The sequence below is a fragment of the Triticum urartu genome, chromosome 3A (genome assembly GCF_056163025.1).
Source record: "Triticum urartu cultivar PI428250 chromosome 3A, HENAU_Tu73, whole genome shotgun sequence".
Taxonomy (NCBI): Eukaryota; Viridiplantae; Streptophyta; class Magnoliopsida; order Poales; family Poaceae; genus Triticum; species Triticum urartu.
Genome location: NC_141875.1, coordinates 108,096,548 through 108,123,714, shown reverse-complemented (window position 1 = coordinate 108,123,714; position 27,167 = coordinate 108,096,548). Strand labels below are relative to the sequence as shown.

Below are 27,167 nucleotides of genomic sequence, written 5' to 3'. Positions count from 1 at the left end.
TCAATGATGTGATCCCGTTAATCAAATAACAACTCATTGTTCATGGTTAGGAAACATAACCATCTTTGATTAACGAGCTAGTCAAGTAGAGGCATACTAGTGACACTTTGTTTGTCTATGTATTCACACATGTATTATGTTTCCGGTTAATACAATTCTAGCATGAATAATAAACATTTATCATGATTATAAGGAAATAAATAATAACTTTATTATTGCCTCTAGGGCATATTTCCTTCAGCACCCTCCACCCTCGTGGCCGCCTCGTGGCTTTCTTGATGGAGGGTCCAAGTCTCCTGGATCTTATCTGATGAGAAAATCACGTTTCCGAAGGTTTCATTCCGTTTGGACTCCGTTTGATATTCTGTTTCTCCGAAACACTGAAATAGGCAAAAAAACAACAATTCTGGGCTGGGCCTCCGGTTAATAGGTTAATCCCAAAAATAATATAAAAGTGGAAAATAAAGCCCAATATAGTCCAAAATAGTAGATAATATAGCATGGAGCAATCAAAAATTATAGATACGTTGGAGACGTATCAAGCATCCCCAAGCTTAATTCCTGCTCGTCCTCGAATAGGTAAATGATAAAAATAAAATTTTTGATGCGGAGTGCTACTTGGCATAATTTTGATGTAATTCTTCTTAATTTTGGTATGAATATTCAGATCTGAAAGATTCAAGACAAAATTTCATATTGACATAAAAATGATAATACTTCAAGCATACTAACTAAGCAATTATGTCTTCTCAAAATAACATGGCCAAAGAAAGTTCATCCCTACAAAATCATATAGTTTAGTCATGTTTCATTTTCGTCACTCAAGAATGCTCTCATCATGCACAACCCCAATGACAAGCCAAGCAATTGTTTCATACTTTAGTAATCTCAAACCTATAAACTTTCACGCAATATATGAGCGCGAGCCATGGACATAGCACTATGGGTGGAATATAATATAATGAGGGGGGTTATGTGGAGAAGACAAAAAGGAGAAAGTCTCACATCAACGAGGCTAATCAATGGGCTATGGAGATGCCCACCGATTGATGTTAATGCAAGGAATAGGGATTGCCATGCAACGGATGCACTAGAGCTATAAATGTATGAAAGCTCAACAAAAGAAACTAATGGGTGTGCATCCACTTGCTTGCTCACGAAGACCTAGGGCACTTGAGGAGGCCCATTGTTGGAATATACAAGCCAAGTTCTATAATGAAAAATTCCCACTAGTATATGAAAGTGATAACATGAGAGATTCTCTACTATGAAGATCATGGTGCTACTTTGAAGCACAAGTGTGGTAAAAGGATAGTAACATTGTCCCTTCTCTCTTTTTTTCTCTCTCATATTTTTTGGGCCTTTTTATGGCATTTTTTTATTCCTCACTTGGGACAGTGCTCCAACGATGATCATCACACTTCTATTTATTTACAACTCAATTATTACAACTCGATACTAGAACAAAGATGACTCTATATGAATGCCTCCGGCGGTGTACCGGGATATGCAATGAACCAAGAGTGACATGTATGAAAGAATTATGAACGGTGGCTTTGCCACAAATACTATGTCAACTACATGATCATGCTAAGCAATATGACAATGATGAATGTGTCATGATGAACGGAATGATGGAAAGTTGCATGGCAATATATCTCGGAATGGCTATGGAAATGCCATAATAGGTAGGTATGGTGGCTGTTTTGAGGAAGATATAAGGAGGTTTATGTGTGAAAGAGCGTATCATATCATGGGGTTTGGATGCACCGGCGAAGTTTGCGCCAACTCTCAATGTGAGAAAGGGCAATGCACGGTACCGAAGAGGCTAGCAATGATGGAAGGGTGAGAGTGCGTATAATCCATGGACTTCACATTAGTCATAAAGAACTCACATACTTATTTCAAAAATCTACAAGTCATCAAAAACCTCGGCACTACGCGCATGCTCCTAGGGGCATAGATTGGTAGGAAAAGACCATCGCTCGTCCCCGACCGCCACTCATAAGGAAGACAATCAAATAACACCTCATGTTTCAAATTTGTTGCATAACGTTTGCCATACGTGCACGCTATGGGACTTACAAACCTCAACACAAGTATTTCTAAATTTCACAACTACTCAACTAGCATGACTTTGATATTATTACCTCCATATCTCAAAACAATCGTCAAGCATCAAACTTTTCTTAGTATTCAACACACTCATACGAAAGTTTTATTATTAATCTTGCATACCAAGCATATTAGGATTTTAAGCAAATTACCATGCTATTAAGACTCTCAAAATAATCTAAGCGAAGCATGAGAGAACAATAGTTTCTATAAAACAAATCCACCACCGTGCTCTAAAAGATATAAGTGAAGCACTATAGCAGAACTATAAAGCTCAAAATATATAAGTGAAGCACATAGAGTATTCTATCAAATTCCAAATCATGTATGGCTCTCTCAAAAGGTGTATACAGCAAGGATGATTGTGGTAGACTAACTAGCAAAGACTCAAATCATAAAAGACGCTCCAAGCAAAACACATATCATGTGGTGAATAAAAATATAGCTCCAAGTAAAGTTACCGATAGAAGTAGACGAAAGAGGGGATGCCTTCCGGGGCATCCCCAAGCTTTGGCTTTTAGGTGTCCTTAGATTATCTTGGGGGTGCCATGGGCATCCCCAGGCTTAGGCTCTTGCCACTCCTTGTTCAATAATCCATCAAATCTTTACCCAAAACTTGAAAACTTCACAACACAAAACTTAAAGTAGAAAATCTCGTGAGCTCTGTTAGCGAAAGAAAACAAAAGACCACTTCAAGGTACTGTAATGAACTCATTATTTATTTATATTGGTGTTAAACCTACTGTATTATAACTTCTCTATGGATTATAAACTATTTTACTAGCCATAGATTCATCAAAATAAGAAAACAACACACGAAAAACAGAATCTGTCAAAAACAGAACAATCTGTAGTAATCTGTAGCTAGCGCAAGATCTGGAACCCCAAAAATTCTAAAATAAATTTCTGGACGTGAGGAATTTATCTATTAATCATCTGCAAAAATAATTAACCAAATAGCACTTTAAAAATAAAAATGACATCAGTTCTCGTGAGCGCTAAAGTTTCTGTTTTTTACAGCAAGTTCAACAAGACTTTCCCCAAGTCTTCCCAACGGTTCTACTTGGCACAAACACTAATTAAACACAAAAAACACAACCAAAACAGAGGCTAAATAAATTATTTATTACTAAAAAGGATAAAAAAGCAAGTAATAAAAATAAAATTGGGTTGCCTCCCAACAAGCGCTATCGTTTAACGCCCCTAGCTAGGCTTAATAAGCAAGAATAGATCTAGGTATTGCCATCTTTGGTAGGCAATCCATAAGTGGCTCTCATGATAGATTCATATGTTAATTTTATTTTCTTTCTAGGGAAGTGTTACATGCCCTTTTTTAATGTAAATTGAAATCTAATATTCCCTTCCTTCATATCAATAATTGCACCAACCATTCTAAGGAAAGGTCTACCGAGAATAATAGGGCAAGAAGGATTGCAATCTATATCAAGAACGATAAAATCTACGGGCACATAATTCCTATTTGCAACAATAAGAACATCATTAATTCGTCCCATAGGTTTCTTAATAGTGGAATCCGCAAGATGCAAGTTTAGAGAGCAATCATCAAAATCACGGAAATCTAGCAAATCACACAAAAATTTGGGAATAGTAGAGACACTAGCACCCAAATCACAAAAAACATTAAACTCATAATTTTTAATTTTAATTTTAATAGTAGGTTCCCACTCATCATAAAGTTTTCTAGGGATAGAAACTTCCAATTCAATTTTTTCTTCATAAGATTGCATCAAGGCATCAACGATATGTTTAGTAAACGCTTTATTTTGACTATAAGCGTGAGGAGATTTTAGCACAGATTGCAACAAGGAAATACAATCAATTAAAGAGAAATTTTCATCAATTAAATTCCTTGAAACCTAATATAGTGGGTTTAGCAATATCTAGGGTTTTAATTTCTTCAATCCCACTTTTATCAAATTTAGCATCAAGATCAAAAGATTCAGAATTATTGGAACGCCTTCTAGGTAAAGGTGGATCATATTCAGTCCCATCATTATCAAGATTCATATTGCAAAACAAAGATTTAATAGGGGACATTTCAATAACTTCTAGATCTTCATCATTATTTCCATAGGAACTAGAAGAACACGCTTTAATAAAGGCATCTTTCATAGCACACGTCCTAGCGGTTCTTTCTTTGCACTCGTCAATCGAAATTCTCATGGCTTTGAGAGACTCATTGATATCATGCTTAGGTGGAATATATCTAAGTTTCAAAGAATCAACATCAAGAGCAATTCTATCAACGTTCCTAGCCAAATCATCAATCTTAAGCAATTTTTCTTCAATCATAGCATTAAAATTCTCTGGCGAAGAAATAAATTATTTAATATTAGACTCAAAATCAGAGGGTATCTTATTATAATTTCCATAAAAATTGTTGTAGGAATTACCATAATTATTAGAGGGATTACTAGGATAAGGCCTAGGATTGAAATTTCCTCTATACGCGTTGTTACCAAAATTGTTCCTACCAACAAAATTCACATCCATAGATTCATTATTATTCTCAATCAAAGTAGATAAGGGCACATCATTAGGATTAGAAGAAACACTCTTATTAGCAAATAATTTCATAAGTTCATCCATCTTTCCACTCAAAACATTAATTTCTTCTATCACATGCACCTTTTTATTAGTAGATCTTTCAGCATGCCATTGAGAATAATTAACCATAATATTATCTAGGAGTTTAGTAGCATATCCTAAAGTGATTTCCATAAAAGTGCCTCCCGCGGCCGAATCTAAAAGATTTCTAGAAGCAAAATTCAATCCGGCATAAAAATTTTGTATAATCATCCACAAATTCAAACCATGAGTAGGGCAATTACGTATCATTAATTTCATTCTCTCCCAAGATTGTGCAACATGTTCATGATCAAGTTGCTTAAAATTCATAATATCGTTTCTAAGAGAGATGATCTTAGCGGGAGGAAAATACTTAGAGATAAAAGCATCTTTGCACTTGTTCCATGAATCAATACTATTTTTAGGCAAAGATGAAAACCAAGCTTTAGCACGATCTCTAAGCGAAAAAGGAAATAGCTTCAATTTAACTATATCATTATCGACATCTTTCTTCTTTTACATGTCACACAAATCAACGAAGCTATTAAGATGGGTAGCGGCATCTTCACTAGGAAGGCCGGAGAACGGATCTTTCATGAAAAGATTCAGCAAAGCAGTATTAATTTCACAAGATTCAGCATCGGTAAGAGGAGCAATCGGAGTGCTAAGGAAATCATTATTGTTGGTATTCGTGAAGTCACATAATTTAGTATTATCTTGAGCCATCGCGACAAACAAGCAAACTAACACACAAGCAAACAAAAAGCAGACGGGCAAAAAGAGGCAAATAGAGAGAGAGGGAGGATAGAGAGAGAGAGGGTTAATAAAACGGCAAGGGTGAAGTGGGGGAGAGGAAAACAAGAGGCAAATGGCAAATAATGTAATGCGGGAGATAGGGATTATGATGGGTACTTGGTATGTTGACTTTTGCGCAGACTCCCCCGGCAACGGCGCCAGAAATTCTTCTTGCTACCTCTTGAGCACTGCGTTGGATTTCCCCGAAGAGGAGAGGATGATGCAGCAAAGTAGCGTAAGTATTTCCCTCGGTTTTTGAGAACCAAGGTATCAATCTAGTAGGAGGCTACGCGCGAGTCCCTCGTACCTACACAAAACAATAGCTCAACGCAACCAACGCACTTAGGGGTTGTCAATCCCTTCACGGTCACTTACGAAAGTGAGATCTGATAGAGATGATAAATAATTTTTTTCTGGTATTTTTGGTATAGAGATGCAAAGTAAAAAGTAAAAGCAAAGCAATAGTAAAGTGATGGAGATTGATATGATGAGAAAGAGACCCGAGGGCCTTAGGTTTCACTAGTGGCTTCTCTCAAGAGCATAAGTATTCTACGGTGGGTGAACAAATTATTGTTGAGCAATTGACAGAATTAAGCATAGTTATGAGAATATCTAGGTATAATTATGTATATAGGCATCACGTGCGAGACAAGTAGACCGACTCCTGCCTGCATCTACTACTATTACTCCACTCATCGACCGCTATCCAGCATGCATCTAGAGTATTAAGTTAAAAACAGAGTAACGCCTTAAGCAAGATGACATGATGTAGAGGAATAGTTTCATGCAATATGATAAAAAAACCATCTTGTTATCCTCGATGGCAACGATATAATACGTGCCTTGCTGCCCCTTCTGTCACTGGGAAAGGACACCGCAAGATCGAACCCAAAGCTAAGTACTTCTCCCATGGCAAGAACAACCAATCTAGTAGGCCAAACCAAACTGATAATTCGAAGAGACTTGCAAAGATAATCAATCATACATAAAAGAATTCAGAGAAGATTCAAATATTATTCATAGATAGACTTGATCATAAACCCACAATTCATCGGTCCCAACAAACACACCATAAAAAGAAGATTAAATTGAATAAATCTCCATGAGAGAGGGGGAGAACATTGTATTGAGATCCAAAAAGAGAGAAGAAGCCATCTAGCTACTAACTATGGACCCGTAGGTCTGAAATAAACTACTCACACTTCATCTGAGGGGCTTGGATGATGATGTAGAAGCCCTCCTTGATCGATGCCCCCTCCGGCGGAGCTCCGGAACAGGCCCCAAGATGGGATCTCGTGGACACAGAAAGTTGCGGCGGTGGAATTAGGTTTTTGGCTCCGTCCCCGGTCGTTTGGGGTACGTGGATATATATAGGAGGAAGAAGTACGTCGGTGGAGCTTCGAGGGGCCCACGAGGCAGGGGGCGTGCCCTAGGGGGGCTCTCCACCCTCGTGGCCGCCTCGTGGCTTTCTTGATGGAGGGTCCAAGTCTCCTGGATCTTATCTGATGAGAAAATCACGTTTCCGAAGGTTTCATTCCGTTTGGACTCCGTTTGATATTCTGTTTCTCCGAAACACTGAAATAGGCAAAAAAACAACAATTCTGGGCTGGGCCTCCGGTTAATAGGTTAATCCCAAAAATAATATAAAAGTGGAAAAGAAAGCCCAATATAGTCCAAAACAGTAGATAATATAGCATAGAGCAATAAAAAAATTTAGATACGTTGGAGACGTATCAGGGGGTGGCACCCCTAGCCCTAGTACAATTCGGTTTGGGCTAGGGGGGCACGCGCCACACCTTGGCCTGCCTCCTCTCTCCCACCATTAGGCCCATGAGGTCCAATAACTTCCGGGGGGTCCGGTAACCCCTAGTACTTGGAAATGACCCGAACCATTCTGGTGTCCGAATGTAGCCTTCCAATATATGAATCTTCATGTATCGACCATTTCAAGACTCCTCGTCATGTCTGTGATCTCATCCGGACTCCGAACAACCTTCGGTACATCAAATCACATAAACTCATAATACGAATCGTCATCAAACATTAAGCGTGCGGACCCTACGGGTTCGAGAACTATGTAGACATGACCGAGACACATCTCTGGTCAATAACCAATAGCGGAACCTAGATGCTCATATTGGTTGCTACATATTCTACGAAGATCTTTATCGGTCAAACCGCATAAGAACATACGTTGTTCCCTTTGTCATCGGTATGTTACTTGCCCGAGATTCGATCATCGGTATCATCATACCTAGTTCAATCTCGTTACCTGCAAGTCTATTTACTTGTTTCGTAATGCATCGTCCCGCGACTAACTCATTAGTAATATCTCTTGCAAGGCTTATAGTGATGTGCATTACCGAGAGGGCCCAGAGATACCTCTCCGACAATCGGAGTGACAAATCCTAATCTCGATCTATGCCAACTCAACAAACATCATCGGAGACACTTGTAGAGCATCTTTATAATCACCCAGTTACGTTGTGACGTTTGATAGCACACTAAGTGTTCCTCCAGTATTCGGGAGTTGCATAATCTCATAGTCATAAGAACATGTATAAGTCATGAAGAAAACAATAGCAATAAACTAAACGATCATAGTGCTAAGCTAACGGATGGGTCTTGTCCATCACATCATTCTCCAATGATGTGATCCCGTTCATCAAATGACAACACATGTTTATGGCTAGGAAACTTAACCATCTTTGATTAACGAGCTAGTCTAGTAGAGGCATACTAGGGACACTCTGTTTGTCTATGTATTCACACATGTACTAAGTTTCTGATTAATACAATTCTAGTATGAATAATGAACATTTATCATGATGTAAGGAAATATAAATAACAACTTTATTATTGCCTCTAGGGCATATTTCCTTCAGTCTCCCACTTGCACTAGAGTCAATAATCTAGATTACATCGTCATGTGATTTAACACCAATAGTTCACATCTTTATGTGATTAGTTCAACTCTCCATGTGACTAATACCCAAAGGGTTTACTAGATTCAATAATCTAGTTCACATCGCTATGTGATTAACACCCAAAGAGTGATCATGTTTTGCTTGTGAGAGAAGTTTAGTCAACGGGTCTGCCACATTCAGAGCCGTATGTATTTACAAATTTTCTATGTCTACAATGCTCTGCACGGAGCTACTCTAGCTAATCGCTCCCACTTTCAATGTGTATCCAGATTGAGACTTAGAGTCATCCGGATCAGGGTCAAAGCTTGCATCGACGTAACCCTTTACGACGAACATTTTGTCACCTCCATAACCGAGAAACATGTCATTATTCCACTAAGGATAATTTTAACCGTTGTCCACTAATCCACTCCTGGATCACTATTGTACCCTCTTGCGAAATTCATGGTGAGGTACACAATAGGTCTGGTACACAGCATAGCATACTTTATAGAACTTATGACTGAGGCATAGGGAATGACTTTTCATTCTATTTCTATTTTCTGCCGTGGTAGAGTCTTTACTCAACTTCACACCTTACAACTCAGGCAAGAACTCCTTCTTTGACTAATCCTTTTTGAACTCCTTCAAAATCTTATCAAGGTATGTGCTCTGTGAAAGTCCAATTAAGCGTCTTGATCTATCTCTATAGATCTTGACGCCTAATATATAAGCAGCTTCACCGAGGTCTTTCATTGAAAAATTCTTATTCAAGTATCCTTGTATGCTATTCAGAATTTCAATATCATTTCCGATCAACAATATGTCATCTACATATAATATCAGAAATGCTACAGAGCTCCCACTCACTTTCCTGTAAGTATAGGCTTCTCCAAAAGTCTATATAAAATCATATGCTTTGATCACACTATCAAAGCGTATATTCCAACTCCGAGATGCTTGCACCAGTCCATAAATGGATCGCTGGAGCTTGCACACTTTGCTAGCACCTTTTGGATCAACAAAACCTTCTGCTTGCATCATATACAACTCTTCTTTAAGATATCCATTAGGGAATGCAGTTTTGACATCCATTTGCCAAATTTCGTAATCATAAAATACCGAAATTGCTAACATGATTTGGACGGACTTAAGCATCGCTACGGGTGAGAAGGTCTCATCGTAGTCAACTCCTTGAACTTGTGGAAAACCTTATGCAGCAAGTCGAGCTTTGTAGACAGTAATATTACCGTCAGTGGTAGTCTTCTTCTTGAAGATCCATTTATTCTCTATGGCTTGCCGATCATCGGGCAAGTGATACGTTTCCAACATATCTATAATTTTTGATTTCTCCATGCTATATTATCTTCTGTTTTGGACATTATTGGGCTCTATTATTCACTTTTATATTATTTTTGGGACTAACCTATTAACTGGAGGCCCAGCCCAGAATTGCTGTTTTTTTTGCCTATTTTAGGGTTTCGAATAAAAGGAATATCAAACGGAGTCCAAACGGAATGAAACCTTTGGGAACGTGATTTTTGGAACAAACAAGATCCAGGATACTTGGACCCTACGTCAAGCAACCAACAGGGAAGCCACGAGGTAGGGGGGCATGCCTACCCCCCCAGGCGCGCCCTCCACCCTCGTGGGCCCCCTGCTGCTCCACCGACATACTTCTTCCTCCTACATATACCTACGTACCCCAAACGATCAAATACGGAGTCAAAACCCTAATTCCACCGTCGTAACTTTCTGTATCCACGAGATCCCATCTTGGGGCCTGTTCCAGAGCTCCGCCGGAGGGAGCATCGATCACGGAGGGCTTCTACATCAACACCATAGCCCTTCCGATGAAGTGTGAGTAGTTTACCTCAGACCTTCGGGTCCATAGTTATTAGCTAGATGGCTTCTTCTCTCTTTTTGGATCTCAATACAAAGTTCTCCCCCTCTCTTGTGGAGATCCATTCGATGTAATCTTCTTTTGCGGTGTGTTTGTTGAGACCGATGAATTGTGGGTTTATGATCAAGTTTATCTATGAACAATATTTGAATCTTCTCTGAATTCTTTTATGTATGATTGGTTATCTTTGCAAGTCTCTTTGAATTATCAGTTTGGTTTGGCCTACTAGATTGATCTTTCTTGCAATGGGAGAAGTTCTTAGCTTTGGGTTCAATCTTGCGGTGTCATTTCCCAGTGACAGTAGGGGCAGCAAGGCACGTATTGTATTGTTGCCATCGAGGATAACAAGATGGGTTTTTTATCATATTGCATGAGGTTATCCCTCTACATCATGTCATCTTGCTTAAAGCGTTACTCTGTTCTCTTGAACTTAATACCCTAGATGCATGCTAGATAGCGGTCGATGAGTGGAGTAATAGTAGTAGATGCAGAATCGTTTCAATCTACTTGTCACGGACGTGATGCCTATATACATGATCATGCCTAGATATTCTCATAACTATGCTCAATTCTGTCAATTGCTCAACAGTAATTTGTTCACCCACCGTAAAATACTTATGCTCTTGAGAGAAGCCACTAGTGAAACCTATGGCCCCCGGGTCTATCTTCATCATATTAATCTTCCAACACTTAGTTATTTCCTTTGCTTTTTTACTTTGCTTTTATTTTACTTTGCATCTTTATCATAAAAATACCAAAAATATTATCTTATCATATCTATCAGATCTCACTCTCGTAAGTGAACGTGTTGGGATTGACAACCCCTTATCGCGTTGGTTGCGAGGATTTATTTGTTTTGTGTAGGTGCGAGGGACTGGCGCATAGCCTCCTACTGGATTGATACCTTGGTTCTCAAAAACTGAGGGAAATACTTACGCTACTTTGCTGCACCACCCATTCCTCTTCAAGGGAAAACCAACGCAAGTGCTCAAGAGGTAGCAGCAAGTCAACTGAAGTCCACACTTTGTTCTCATACATGGATCCCATCTCAGATTTCATGGCCTCAAGCCATTTCACGGAATCTGGGCTCATCATCGCTTCCTCATAGTTCGTAGGTTCATCATGGTCTAGTAACATGACTTCCAGAAAGGATTACCGTACCACTCCGGTGCGGACCATACTCTGGTTGACCTACGAGGTTCGGTAGTAACTTGATCTGAAGTTTCATGATCATCATCATTAGCTTGCTCACTAATTGGTGTAGGAATCACTAGAACTGATTTCTGTGATGAACTACTTTCCAATTCAGGAGAAGGTACAACTACCTCATCAAGTTTACTTTCCTCCCACTCACTTCTTTTGAGATAAACTCCTTCTCTAGAAAGGATCCATTCATAGCAACGAATATCTTGCCTTCGGATCTATGATATAAGGTGTACCCACAGTTTCCTTTGGGTGTCCTATGAAGACACATTTCTCCGATTTGGGTTCGAGCTTATCAGGTTGAAGCTTTTTCACATAAGCATCACAGTCCCAAACTTCAAGAAACGACAGCTTAGGTTTCTTGCTAAACCACGATGTCGTCTCAACGGATTTAGATGGTGCCCTTTTTAACGTGAATGCAGCTGTCTCTAATGTATAACCCCAAAATGATAGCGGTAAATTGGTAAGAGACATCATAGATCGCACCATATCTAATAAAGTACAGTTACAACGTTCGGGCACACCATTATGATGTGGTGTTCCAGGTGGCGTGAGTTGCAAAACTATTTTACATTGTTAGAGCATCTTCAGCCGTTGGCCCCCCCAGGACGCATAAAAATCGCCCCCTGGGGGCGATCCGGCGATACAATCGGCACTGGGGGCAGTTTTGCGCCCAGTCGTCGCCCCCAGCTCGCCCCCAGGCGCCGAAATTGGCCCACTTTGCAGCCCAATTTCGCGAATAAAGGGCCCATATGGGCGAGAATAGGCCCATATTCAGCGTGGTTTCGCCGTGTCTCGGTGTTCAATTATCAACACAATTATTTCTTATCACATATTTCATCACAGAAAAATCAAATACTTCAACAAAATAGTACAACAACAAATAGTTCAATACAAATTATATAGTTCAACAAATAAAAACTCGTATTTCATCACACGGCGTCCCCCTTGAGCCTCCATAGGTGCTCAATCAGATCTTTCTGCAGTTGATGATGCACCTGTGGGTCTCGGATCTCCTGACGCATACTGAGATAGGCAGTCCAAGTTGCCGGTAGATGGTGATCAACTTCGGCTAGAGGACCCTGCCTGTAGTATGGTTCAGTGTCAAACACTGGGTCTTCTTGCTCGCTCTCGGTGATCATGTTGTGCAAGATGACACAGCAAGTCATAATCTCCCACATTTGATCTTTGGACCAGGTCTGAGCGGGGTACCGAACAACAGCGAATCGAGATTGGAGCACACCAAATGCCCGCTCGACATCCTTCCTGCAAGCCTCCTGAACTTTCGCAAACCAGGCGTTCTTGCCTCCTGCCGCAGGGTTTGAGATCGTCTTCACAAATGTCGACCATCTCGGATAGATGCCATCTGCTAGGTAGTACCCCTTATTGTATTGGTGCCCATTGATCTCGAAGTTCACCGGAGGAGAATGGCCCTCAACGAGCTTGGCAAAAACAGGAGAGCACTGCAGCACGTTGATGTCATTGTGAGTTCCTGGCATACCAAAGAAGGAGTGCCAAATCCAGAGGTCCTGTGTGGCTACCGCCTCAAGCACCACACTGCAACCGCCTTTGGCGCCTTTGTACATCCCCTGCCAACCAAATGGGCAATTCTTCCATTTCCAATGCATGCAGTCGATGCTTCCAAGCATCCCAGGAAATCCTCTTGCTGCATTCTGGGCTAGGATCCGAGCAGTGTCTTCCGCATTGGGTGTTCTCAAGTATTGTGGCCAAAACACTGCCACCACTGCCCGACAGAACTTGTAGAAACACTCTATGCTGGTGGACTCGGCCATGCGCCCATAGTCGTCGAGTGAATCACCGGGAGCTCCATATGCAAGCATCCTCATCGCTGTCGTGCACTTCTGGATGGAGGTGAATCCAAGAGCGCCAGTGCAATCCATCTTGCACTTGAAGTAGTTGTCGAACTCCCGGATGGAATTCACAATCCTGAGGAAGAGCTTTCGTCTCATCCGATAACGGCGCCGAAATGTTTTCTCGCCGTGAAGTGGAGCATCGGCGAAGTAGTCGGAGTAGAGCATGCAGTAGCCTTCAAGACGAAGTCGGTTCTTTGCTTTCAACCGCCCCGGCGCCGAGCCACCTCGCCGCGGCTTTTCATGGCTCGCCAGCAGCTGGGCGAGGGCGGCGAGCACCATGAGATGCTCTTCTTCCTGGACATCGGCCGCGGCTTCCTCCTCTAGCAGCGCGGCGAGCTCTTCCTCGTCATCTGAGTCCATCACCGAGACAGGCAAAACGTCGAACACCTTGCGCTCGGTGGGCGTGTACCCGCCGCTAAACCGCGCCTCCGCGGCCGGAAACGCCCAGCTGCTGTGGGAGGGACTGCCGCGGCGAAGCGCTGCTATTTTCCGGCGGGGAATGGCTATCTAGCAGAGTAGGGCGGCGGCCGTCGCCGGGGTATAGCTAGTGGTGGCCGAGGGCGCGGGGGGTGCGAGGCGAGTTGGGGGAAGAAAACCTTGACTTTTCCCCTGTCGGTGTGGGTCAGGCGTGCTTTTCCCTAGCGCCGGAGCCCCCAACTGCTCCCCAGCGTGCCGGGTTCGGCCTGTGACCGCCGGGCGGAAAAAAGGTCCGAACCGGTGATTTTCGACGTCCTGGGGGCGTGACTGGGCCGTTTTTTCGGCGCCGGCGCCGAAAAAGTGGCCTGGGGGGCCTGTTGGGGGCGCGGCTGGAGATGCTCTTACAAATGAAGACCAAACTGTAACTCAAATATTCGCCTCCGCGATCAGATCGTAGAAATTTTATTTTCTTGTTACGATGATTTTCCACTTCACTCTGAAATTCTTTGAACTTTTCAAATATTTCAGACTTATGTTTCATTAAGTAGATATACCCATATCTGCTCAAATCATCTGTGAAGGTCAGAAAATAATGATACCCGCCATGAGTCCTCAACACTCATCGGACCGCATACATCGGTATGTATTATTTCCAATAAGTCAGTGGCTCGCTCCATTGTTCTGGAGAACGGAGTCTTAGTCATCTTGACCATGAGGCATGCTTCACAAGCATCAAGTGATTCATACTCAAGTGATTCCAAAAGCCCATTAGCATGGAGTTTCTACATGCGCTTTACACCAATATGACTTAAACGGTAGTGCCACTAGTATGTTGCACTATCATTATCAACTTTGCATCTTTTGGCATCAATATTATGAATATGTGTATCACTACGATCAAGATTCAATAAACCATTCACCTTGTGTGTATGACCATAGAAGGTTTTATTCATGTAAACAGAATAACAATTATTCTTTGACTTAAATGAATAACTGTATTGCAATAAACATGATCCAATCATATTATGCTCAACCAAACACCAAATAACATTTATTTTAGGTTCAACACTAATCCTGAAGGTAAAGGGAGTGTGCGTTGGTGATCCTATCAACCTTGGAATCACTTCCAACACATATCGTCACCTTGCACTCAACTAGTCTTTGCTCATTTGTAACTCATGTTTCAAGTTACTAATCATAGCAACTGAACCAGTATCAAATACCCAGGGGCTACTATGAACACCAGTAAAGTACACATCAATAACATGTATATCATATATACTTTTATTCACTTTGCCATCCTTCTTATCCGCCAAGTATTTGGGGCAGTTCCTCTTCCAGTGACCATTTCCTTTGCAGTAGAATAGACCCGGTCATGGACAACCCGACCCGCCAGCCCGAACCTGAAGCCCGATATTCGGGCCGGGCTCGGGCTCCATTTTCTGACCCGAAGCCCGGCCCGAAAGCCGAATAAAGCCCGAAATATGTATAAAAACATATTTTATTCAAAATATAGGTATAATAAATTAATATAATATCCCAAAAATGATTAATTTAATTAAAATATGTCACTGTTCATGTACTTCGGGCCGGGCCGGGCCGGGCTCGGGCTTGGGATTTTATCTTCGGGCTTTGTCAAGCCCGGCCCGAACCCGACCTGGCCCGACGTTTGCCTGGGTTTACAGTAGAAGCACTCAGTTTCAGGCTTGGGTCTAGCTTTGGGCTTCTTCATGGGAGTGGCAACTTGCTTGCCATTCTTCTTGAAGTTCTCTTTCTTTCCCTTGCCCTTTTACTTGAAACTAGTGGTCTTGTCAACCATCAACACTTGATGCTTTTCTTGATTTCTACCTTCGCCGATTTCAACATCGCGAAGAGCTCGGGGAATCGTTTTCGTCATCCCTTGCATATTATAGTTCATCACAAAGTTCCAGTAACTTGGTGATAGTGACTAGAGAACTTTGTCAATCACTATCTTATCTGGAAGATTAACTCCCACTTGATTCAAGCGATTGTAGTACTCAGACATTCTGAGCACATGCTCACTGGATGAGCTATTCTCCTCCATCTTGTAGGCAAAATACTTGTCAGAGGTCTCATACCTCTCGACTCGGGCGTGAGTCTGAAATACCAATTTCAGCTCTTGGAACATCTTATATACTCCTTGCAGTTCAAAAAGTTTTTGAAGTCCCGGATCTAAGCCGTAAAGCATGGCGCACTAAACTATCAAGTAGTCATCATACCGAGCTTGCCAAACGTTTATAACGTCTGTATCTACTCCTGCAATAGGTCCATCACCTAGCGGTGCATTAAGGACATAATTCTTCTGTGCAGCAATGAGGATAATCCTCAGATCACGGACCCATTCCGCATCATTGCTACTATCATCTTTCAACTTATTTTTCTATAGGAACATATCAGAAATAAAACAGGGGAACTATACACGAGCTATTGATCTACAACATAGATATGCAAAACTATCAGGACTAAGTTCATGGTAAATTTAAGTTCAATTAATCATATTACTTAAGAACTACCACTTAGATAGACATCCCTCTAGTCATCTAAATGATCACGTGATCCATATCAACTAAACCTTGTCCGATCATCACGTGAGATGGAATAGTTTCCAATGGTGAACATCTGTATGTTGATCAGATCTACTATATGATTCACGTTTGACCTTTCGGTCTTAGTGTTTCGAGGCCATATCTGCATATGGGCTTGTCAAGTTTAACCCGAGTATTCTGCATGTGCAAAAACTGGCTTGCACCCGTTGTATGTGAACGTAGAGCTTATCACACCCGATCATCATGTGGTGTCTCGGCACGACGAACTGTCGCAACGGTGCATACCCAGGGAGAACACGTATACCTTGAAATTTAATGAGGGATCATCTTATAATGCTACTACCGTACTAAGCAATATAAGATGCATAAAGGATAATCATCACATGCAATCAAAATACGTGACATGATATGGCCATCATCATCTTGTGCCTTGGATCTCCATCTCCAAAGCACCGTCATGATCTCCATGGTCACCGGCTTGACACCTTGATATCCACCGTAGCATCGTTGTCGTATCGCCAACTATTGCTTCTACGACTATTGCTACCACTTAGTGATAAAGTAAAGCAATTACATGGCGATTGCATTTCATACAATAAAGTGACAACCATAAGGCTCCTGCCAATTGCCGATAACTTTTCCAAAACATGATCTCTCATACAACAATTTATATCTCATGACGTCTTGACCATATCACATCACAAACATGCCCTGCAAAAACAAGTTAGACGTCCTCTACTTTGTTGTTGCAAGTTTTACGTGGCTGCTATGGAATTCTACCAAGAACCGTTGTTACCTACACATCAAAACCACAACGATTTTTCGTCAAGTGTGATGTTTTAACCTTCAACAAGGACCGGGCGTAGTCAAACTCGATTCAACTAAAGTTGGAGAAACAGACACCCGCCAACCACCTGTGTGCGAAGCACGTCGGTAGAACTAGTCTAATGAAAGCGGTCATGTAATGTCGGCCTGGGCCGCTTCATCCAACAATACCGCCAAATCAAAGTAAGGCGTTGCTGGTAAGCAGTATGACTATTATCGCCCACAACTCTTTGTGTTCTACTCGTGCATATAACATCTACTCATAGACCTCGCTCGGATGCCACTGTTGGGGAACGCAGTATTTCAAAAAATTCCTACGATCACGGAAGATCTATCTAGGAGATGTATAGAAACGAGAGGGGAGAGTTTGTCTACGTACCCTCGTAGACCGAAAGCGGAAGCTTTTAGTAACGCGGTTGATGTAGTCGAATGTCTTCGCGATCCAACCGATCAAGTACCGAACGCACGGCACCTCTGCGATCTGCACACGTTCAGCTCGGTGACGTCCCTCGTACTCTTGATCCAGCTGATGCCGAGGGTGAGTTCCGTCAGCACGATGGCGTGTTGACGGTGATGATGAAGTTACCGACGCAGGGCTTCGCCTAAGCACTACGACAATATGACCGAGGTGTAAAACTGTGGAGGGGGGCACCGCACACGGCTAAAGATCAACTTGTGTGTCTATGGGATGCCCCCCTCCCCCATATATAAAGGAGCGGAGGAGGAGGAGGGCCGGCCACAAGGGGCGCGCCCAAGGGGGGAATCCTACACCTAGTAGGAGTAGGTTCCCTCCTTTCCTAGTCCTAGTAGGAGAAGAAGGAAGGGGAGGAAGAAGAGAAGGAAAAGGGGGGCCAACCCCCCTAGCCCTAGTCCAATTCGGTTTGGGCTAGGGGGGCACGTGCCACACCTTGGCCTGCCTCCTCTCTTCCACCATTAGGCTCATGAGGCCCAATAACTTCCCGGGGTGGGGGGGTCCGGTAACCCCCGGTACTCCGAAATTTATCCGAAATGACCCGAACCATTACGGTGTACGAATGTAGTCTTCCAATATATGAATCTTTATGTCTCGACCATTTTGAGACTCCTCGTCATGCCCGCGATCTCATCCGGGACTCCGAACAACCTTCGGTACATCAAATCACATAAACTCATAATACAAATCGTCATCGAACGTTAAGCGTGCAGACCCTACGGGTTCGAGAACTATGTAGACATGACCGAGACACATCTCCGGTCAATAACCAATAGCGGAACTTGGATGCTCATATTGGTTCCTACATATTCTATGAAGATCTTTTATCGGTCAAACCGCACAACAACATACGTTGTTCCCTTTCTCATCGGTATGTTACTTGCTCGAGATTCAATCGTCGGTATCATCATACCTAGTTGAATCTCGTTACCGGGCAAGTCTCTTTACTCGTTCTGTAATGTATCATCCCGCAACTAACTCGTTAGTCATATTGCTTGCAAGGCTTATAGTGATGTGCATTACCAAGAAGGCCGAGAGATACCTCTCTCCGACAATCAGAGTGACAAATCCTAATCTCGATCTATGCCAACTCAACAAATACCATCGGAGACACCTATAGAGCATCTTTATAATCACACAGTTACGTTGTGACGTTTGATAGCACACTAAGTGTTCCTCCGGTATTCGGGAGTTGCATAATCTCATAGTCATAGGAACATGTATAAGTCATGAAGAAAGCAATAGCAATAAACTAAACGGCCATAGTGCTAAGATAACTGATGGGTCTTGTCCATCACATCATTCTCTAATGATGTGATCCCATTCATCAAATGACAACACATGTCTATGGCTAGGAAACTTAACCATCTTTGATTAACGAGCTAGTCTAGTAGAGGCATCCAAGGGACACTCTGTTTGTCTATGTACTCACACGTGTACTAAGTTTCCGGTTAATACAATTCTAGCATGAATAATAAACATTTATCATGATGTAAGGAAATATAAATAACAACTTTATTATTGCCTCTAGGGCATATTTCCTTCAGTCTTCTCTTCTTCCTCACATGTTTTATTTGTGCTGGGTCCTCTGGCTGCTGCTCGCCAGGCTTCGGCCGCCACCGCCTACTACTCGCCAGGCTTCGGCCGCCACGGCCCGCCCAGCTCCGGCCGCCACCCCCGCACCATCTTGCCACTGCCCGCTTCCGATTCTGAGTCCAGCAACCTCCCAAGCATGTCTCTTCCCCCACGAACCAGTCAAGGTGATGCCCCCATGAACCCTAGGATTCAGCGCCGGCGATGCCTCCTGTTCTCCGTACCCCTCCTCCTACCGCCACCTGCTCCATGTCGTGCTCTACTTGCCTTGCCTTCTCCAAAGCGCTACCTACTCTAGCCGTCGGTGGGATGGAGAGGCCTTACTAGGTTCTAGCTCCACGACAACAAGGGGTAAAGCTGGATTTGGTGGGGGGACGGCAACAACATTGGCATACGGGCAGTATAAAGAAGGTAACAATTTTGTATGAACTGATAAATTTGGCTCTGTTTATAACGGAAATTATTTGATCCTGTTAACTCAACAAGGTGTGGTTGTCTGGAGCAGGTAGGATGGACTTTTCTTCAATTGTTGGTGTGATGACTTGCCTTCTGAATTGTATGGTGAGAAGGATGATGTCGCAGTTGTGGATGTAGAACACAATCTATTTGAATGGCTTAAGGTAATAAGTGTTTGTCATTGTAAGTAGATCTAGAAACATGTTATTTCAGAATGCCCATTACTGAATCTTTGTCGATCCTATAGAATTTATTGACATGCATGTATATTTGGTGTATAACTTTCTTGGCTAATTGTAGCGCACTGGTTAAGTAATAGTGTGTGTTCATCCATAATTTTTTATTTTCTTTGTGCTTGTGTGCTACCACGAGTTAGGCAACGCCATAGCCGCATGACATTTTATTTCATGAATGTCTCAAAATTCGCTTATGGCGCTTGACTCTTAATCTTTGTATATGGACATGTTCTGAATCTCAAAGGAACTGTTGGTGAATTTGCTCCAATCCAAGCGTTGAAAATCAGAAGCTCTCACAGAAAAAATGACCAGAAACTATAATGGATTCTAAAAACTCATTATAATGTAATACTAACAAAGGCTGTTAAATAGACGATGAACCTATTATTTGGTCAAATTTGATGCCGTGTGATATCTTCTACCAATGGCAAGTTCCTTACGTTCGTGTGATGTGCGAGATGGATGAGGTTGTTCTGGTTTGTGGCAGTCATAAGTGGAAGCAGTAGTACGTTCTTGTGTTGGCCAAGAAGAAACCAAAATAGGCACTAATTTATCTTATTTTGAATTAAGTATTATGCCATCAAAGCTAATAAATCACATTTCATTTTTTGCGTTTGATCAGCACCATTCAATGTAAGGATATAATTTGGCATGTTGTATTTCTGTACCACACTAGATTAGCCTTCTCATGAAGTCATCCTATGAAATTCGCAGGAGGGGCATCATGCAAGAAATGATTTTTGTGGTGATTATGCAAAATAATGAGCAATGGCGATTGTTTTCTTGCAGCTAAGTTCCACATGTGGCTGATTCCTTGGGTGTGGTGAGTTTGAGAATCAGTACAAGAGAAATGGAAGGGTGTAAACTGAATTCTAGATATATTATAACTTTTTGAAGTAGCCAAATGACTCTGCATTGTAAGATACTGCAAATAAAGTCGCATGCCCGGGGTTGATATTTTCTAAGTCAAAGACAGAGTATGAAACATCATATACTTTATAAGGTGTGTATAGCTAAGGAGAAATTAATTTCTTGCTTTGAGTTGTGCAACTGTTAGCACATATGGCTTCTTTACTGAAAAATCAAATGGTTCCCATAACTCTCTGACATGAGAGTTCTTGCAATCCAAATATTAACCGACTTGTGCCATGAGATAACAAAGTTTATCTACTCCTTGCTTAGTAAACCAAGATCATGGATTGATTCTTTTGAAACTGTGCAAATTAGTTAGCTTCAGTGTACCAAAGAGTTCTTCTTGCTGTAAAGTGTCGTTGGCCTTAACAACCAGACTAACATTTTTTATGTATAAAGATGAGTTTGATTTGGGTAACAGTATGGGCAAATTACATGTTCAGAAATGGGCCATCAAATGCCTGGGCATAAGGCAATTGGAGCACATACTGTCGATGGAACAACTGAACCACACCAAAGACGTGTTGAAGGGATAAACAAGGATGAAAACAACCTTGTTTTATGTTGTAGTTTGTCAAGTATGTGTTTTGATATAATCTGATCGTTGTCCTTTTACAGGTTACGGCCAATATTTACAGGTCCCATCATTATTGATGGTGTATTGGTTTTCTTTTGTTGTCTTTGGGGGTAGCAAGCGTTCTTATTATCAAGTATCTCATGTCTTCTTAAAAATTGTTATATGAAAAAACTTAGATTCTAGACACCAAGAGAAAAACGGTGCAGCAAAGCGCGCGGACGCTTCTAGTCACGTTTATATATCTCAAAAAAGAAATGCTGACACAAAGCACGCTAGAACTCAACTGATTAATCATTTGAAGGATTGTCAATGATGGTAGTTGATCGTACGGTGTATGCATTAATGCATCCAAATTCATAGTAGTACTACTCCCTCTGGTCCCTTTTACTCCCCGTATAAGTTTTGTGTTAAGTTAAAATTTTCAAAATGTGATCAAATTTATATTAAAATATATGAACATATACAATACCAAATATATAATATGAAACTACATTCAATAATGAATCTAATGATATTGATTTGGTATTGTAAATGTTGATATTTTTTCTATAAATTTGATCAAATTAGATATATTTTGACTTTACACAAAACTTATATACAGACTAAGACTAAAAATGACAGGAGGGAGTACTACGCAATTGTGTTGTGACTTGAGAAGTCGCGATGCATGCATCATGCAACAAGCCCAACCATATGCATGTACAAGTATATATGCTTGTGTTTACTCTCTCGTACGTTCTCATGATGATGCCGGAGCTTTGTCCTTGGTGTTCTTGTCAGCTAGCTTGCGCCGCATACAGTTTTGGCGTCTCTTGCTGCGGCATACGTACGTATACAAACGTAGTCGACCTTTTTTTTTCTGGCGTACATGCATGTCTGTGTTTGCTGGCTACAGGCCTACAGCCTACACGTACATATGTAGTACGTGTGAGATCATTCAAAAGAAAAGAAAAAAAATGTACTATCACACGTACCTACGCAAGCAGGATGGACCGGCTACATGGTGCAACTTGCTAGCTCGCTGGGCCGCTGTTTGTACGGTATTCATTCAGCATAGATTTGCAAGATCTCTGCACGTACGTATCTCGTGTTCTTTTGCCACAGTTCGTGCATTCACTGTAGGTACGTACTGCCATGATCATAATGCCCGTACGGCAAAATCAAACAAGAATCTTTGAGTCTCTCTCCCCCAACCCCAAGTCGTCGGTCGCGCCATCTAGCTAGCTAAGTTGTCTGCCTGGCTCACACTCGATCGCAGCCTCTCTCCATAGGCACGGCGCCGGTTATTTATAGCCCACCATCCGCAAGAGAAGAGCCACAAAGACACAGAGATCGATCCATCGATCACTCAAGCTAAGACACCCAGGAGATGATCATGGCTGCTCTCTTCGTGCTCGGGTGCTTCCTGCTGCAGACCGTCCAGGCAGCACGGGCTCACGACGACGCGCTCGCGTGGACGCCGGCCTCCCCCTTCCGCGACGAGCTCCGCGCCCTCGGCGTCGGAGCGCTCATCCGCGACGACGCCGAGGCCACCGCGCTCGCGTCCACTGACTTCGGCAACGTGACGGTCGCGCCGGCGGCGGCCGTGCTCTATCCGTCGTGCCCCGCCGACATCGCCGTGCTGCTGCGCGCCTCGTGCGCGCGCTCATCCCCGTTCCCGGTGTCCGCCCGGGGACGCGGCCACTCCGTCCGTGGCCAGGCGGCCGCGCTCGACGGCGTCGTCGTCGACATGCCGTCGCTCGGACGCCTCGGCGGAGGCTCCAGCTCCACTGCGTCCCGCCTCTCCGTGTCGGTCGAAGGCCAGTACATAGACGCCGGCGGCGAACAGCTGTGGGTGGACGTGCTGCGCGCCGCCCTGGCGCACGGCCTGACGCCGCGTTCGTGGACCGACTACCTCCACCTCACCGTCGGCGGGACGCTCTCCAACGCCGGCATCAGCGGCCAGGCCTTCCGCTACGGCCCCCAGATTTCTAACGTCCAAGAACTGGACGTCATCACCGGTGCGTGCGCTGCGTACCTGCACGCTCACTACTTCATTAATTACAAGCAGCAAGTTCACTTGCGTACTCCTTACTTGACCACTGCTTGTAAATAAGTAGGGCTCGGAGAGATGGTGACGTGTTCGAAGAAGAAGGACGCCGACCTGTTCGACGCCGTGCTGGGCGGGCTGGGGCAGTTCGGCGTCATAACGCGGGCGCGCATACCGCTGGTGCCAGCGCCGACGTGGGCGCGCTGGGTGCGGCTCCTCTACACGGGCGCCGCCGCACTCACCGGCGACCAGGAGCGGCTCATAGACGTCGAGCGTGGCGACGCGCTGTCCGGGCTCATGGACTACGTCGAGGGCACGGTCGTCGCGGACGAGGGCCTGATCGGGAGCTGGCGCTCGCAGTCGCCGTCATCGTCGTCTTCGTCCTTCTTCTCGGGCCCCGATGCCGCGGCACGATTCGCCAAGCTCGCCGAGGAGGCAGGTGGCGTCCTCTACTGTCTTGAGGGAGCGCTGTACTACGGCGGCGCAGCCGGCGGCGAGCGCGACGTCGATAAGGTAATAAATGACCACCTTTGTCGGTGCGGGTGCGCGTCGTGAAGCGGCGGGTAAAGTTAAGCTGCATGGGACCCAGCGACTCAGGGGATCGTGACTTTTGGTGGCCTATGACGTGGATGCATGCGTGCATGGCTCAAGCCTATAGCTTGCATGCAGCACCATCGTCGTACGTACTTGGCCTACCCTCTGCCCGCCCTTGGAATGCACATATATCGCACTGTCGCACACCTAACTTCCTTTTCCGTCCAAAAAATATATGATTTCTTTTTGCTATTTCACAGTCTTCTAAATTTAATAAGAACTGAGGGAACTAAAATTACTGTACAGGACGTGTGGAATTTTAGAAAACGTTTGTAGAGAGAGAGAGAGAGATTGGTGGGGCTAATCAATTAACGAATTTATTTCGAGTCTATTCGCCAAAGAAAATATACAAGTCCACTAAGTACCACGTCATGAAGGGCAACTAAGGTGGTAAAAATCATACTCCTTTGTCTGGAATTACGTCGCAGAAATGGATTTATTTAGTCGTATTTAGTTTTAAATACATCCATTCTTGTGACGAGTAATTCGGGGCGGAAGGAGTATGTGCAGAAACTTCTATTTAGTCGAAAACAGCAGAACAATGTGCGCACACACACACACACACACACACACTTCCGCTTTCTAAATCTAGAATTGCACAATGGTAAATGCAAATTCTTTTTTGCATTGAGTTGATCCCAAGGCTCACTATGATAACCGGTGTTAGTTGTGACTTGTGACTAGGGAGTAGATCAGTACGTGAAAAATATCTTGTCTCGTCATTTCATCATAGAGATATATAATGTCATCCATAAACCACCCACAATACTAGAAAGAATACCTTTACCAGAATAAAGTAAATCCATGTCGACATATAATCTTTTGAGCATCGATCGACATCAATTCCGTGGAGTATTATCTGTTAGCCAGTACACCTAGTAGGCTAGCGCACGAACAAGCTAGTAGATCCGATGCATGGGATCGGATGGGACAGCGACCTTTCATGCAGATGCAAGCGGCCAATCCCTGGCTGGCCTTCCATGCATACACACGTCACGCCGTGCCCGCCACCAATTGTCCAGAAAGTAAAACTTGATCTATCACCTTTTGATAATTTGTACGGGTATTTGTCCTGCTCTTCTGCGGGGTAGATGGCTGCAAAAGTCATCGTAATGGTGGCACGTACATGTTTTTCATAATGCAGTACGTTGACACGTCGGCAGTCTCATGCATGCATGCATGCATGAAGCTGTTCAGTGTGAAAAGTTATTGACCGGTGCATGCATGTACATGCAGAGGCTGGAGACGCTGCTGCGCGAGCTGCGGTACGCGCGGGGCTTCGCGTCCGTGCAGGACGTGTCGTACGTGGAGTTCCTGGACCGCGTGCACGGCGGCGAGCTCAAGCTCCGCGCCGCCGGTCAGTGGGACGTGCCGCACCCCTGGCTCAACCTCTTCCTCCCGCGCTCCCGCGTCCTCGACTTCGCCGCCGGCGTCTTCCACGGCATCCTCCGCCGCGGTACCACCGGCGCCATGGGGCCCGTCCTCGTCTACCCCATGAACCGGAACAGGTGGGACGGGGGCATGTCGGCGGTGTTCCCAGAGGAGGAGGAGGTGTTCTACACAGTTGGGATCCTCCGGTCGGCCGTGTCCGAGGGCGACCTCGGGCGGCTGGAGGAGCAGAACGACGAGATCTTACGGTTCTGCGAGGAGGCCGGGATAGCGTGCGTGCAGTACCTGTCGTACTACGCCGACCAGGCCGGGTGGGAGAAGAAGCACTTTGGTCCAGCCAAGTGGGCCAGGTTCGTGGAGCGGAAGAGGGAGTATGACCCCAAGGTGATCCTGTCCCGTGGTCAGAGAATTTTCACGTCCCCGCTGGCTTGATCGCGAAAGATAATCCATCGGTCCCGATCGACTCCCCGACCTAGCTAGACCCTAGAGAGGGGTATATATTCTCTTTAATGCATGCTTTAGCTTGCCTTCGTGCATGCATGCATGTGTGGGTTCGTCAGGAGGAAAATGATTTGAGTTTACTGCATGTTAATTAGTACGATATTTGTAGGAGTACATGTTATGTCGAAGTTAATTAGTAGTATGTCATGCAATCATGGCACGGATGGGTTATGTGGTAGAACATGCTATGTCGAAGTTCATTTGGCTTCCATGCAAGTGAATCGAGACGCTCGATCAAATGTATCGGTTCCTTCCTTCACTAGTAAAAAACGGGCCATTAGCACCGGTTCGTAAGGTCCTTTAGTGCCGGTTTCGGAACCGGCACTAACATTTCGGCACTAAAGGCCCCCTCCCCTTTAGTACCGGTTCAGCACGAACCGGTGCTAAAGGGCAACCACGTGGCACGAGCCAGCTCCGGGGGCCGGGAGCCCTTTAGTACCGGTTGGTAACACCAACCGGTACTAAAATGTTTGGGGGGTTTTTGGTTTTATGATTTCTTTTTCATTTAATTTTGTGTTTTTCATTTTAATTCTTTTTCGTTTGCTGCTATTTTACGGTACTACACATTGTACACGTTATGCATATATATATATATATATATATATATATATATAAATAGAATTTCTAGTAGAACCAATCATATATATATATATATATCATCAATGTCTCACAAACCACCATATTAATTTACACATACACACATGTATAGCTATATACAATTTCTCCTACATATGCATGTTGCCTTCGGAGCCAGTGGCATTAGCCTAATTGGTGCCTTCGGAGCACGATGACAATTGGAAGTGGTTCATGACATGTTCGATGGGGGCGGTAGCGGGTAATAGTATTCTCCCTTCGGATTTATGACCTGGTCGAGCAAAAATCCCGCTATTTCCTCTTGAAGTGCTTCTACGCGCTCCGTTTCTAGGAGCTTGTCCCGCACCTCTTTGAACTGTTAAGAAGGAGATCAATATGCATGTGTATTAGTTGTGTGACTAGATATCGATAATGGTGTAAAAATTGTGAATAGTGTTCTGACAAGCGTACCCATTTCTGTCTTTGAGATCTGCTCCTTTCGGACGTCATCATGCGAATGTTCTCGCAAACGCAGTATGCACACAGATTAGTCCCCTGCGCCTGCTTCAGGGCCTTTATTACGAGAATGGAATTTAATTTGATCAGATAATAATTAATCAAGCATGATAATTAAAGAGATG

The 27,167-nt window shown here is 43.6% G+C and overlaps 1 protein-coding gene across 1 annotated transcript; it reads left to right on the top strand.

Annotated features, from left to right (window-relative positions):
* Window positions 1-22,640: 22,640 nt before the first annotated feature.
* LOC125531145 (cytokinin dehydrogenase 2) lies at window positions 22,641-26,055 on the top strand. Its single transcript, XM_048695553.2, has 3 exons — window positions 22,641-23,440; window positions 23,540-23,982; window positions 25,300-26,055. Exons 1-3 carry the CDS (start codon window positions 22,810-22,812, stop codon window positions 25,882-25,884), a joined length of 1,659 nt encoding a protein of 552 aa, XP_048551510.2. The 5' UTR covers window positions 22,641-22,809; the 3' UTR covers window positions 25,885-26,055.
* The last annotated feature ends 1,112 nt before the right edge of the window (window positions 26,056-27,167 follow it).

Bases quoted from the DNA above. Each gene is read 5' to 3' on its own strand.
- LOC125531145 (XM_048695553.2), top strand. From the start codon at position 22,810: ATGATCATGGCTGCTCTCTTCGTGCTCGGGTGCTTCCTGCTGCAGACC. The intron at 23,441-23,539 runs GTGCGTGCGCTG...GTAAATAAGTAG, and splicing joins AGAACTGGACGTCATCACCG to GGCTCGGAGAGATGGTGACG. The intron at 23,983-25,299 runs GTAATAAATGAC...ATGTACATGCAG, and splicing joins GCGAGCGCGACGTCGATAAG to AGGCTGGAGACGCTGCTGCG.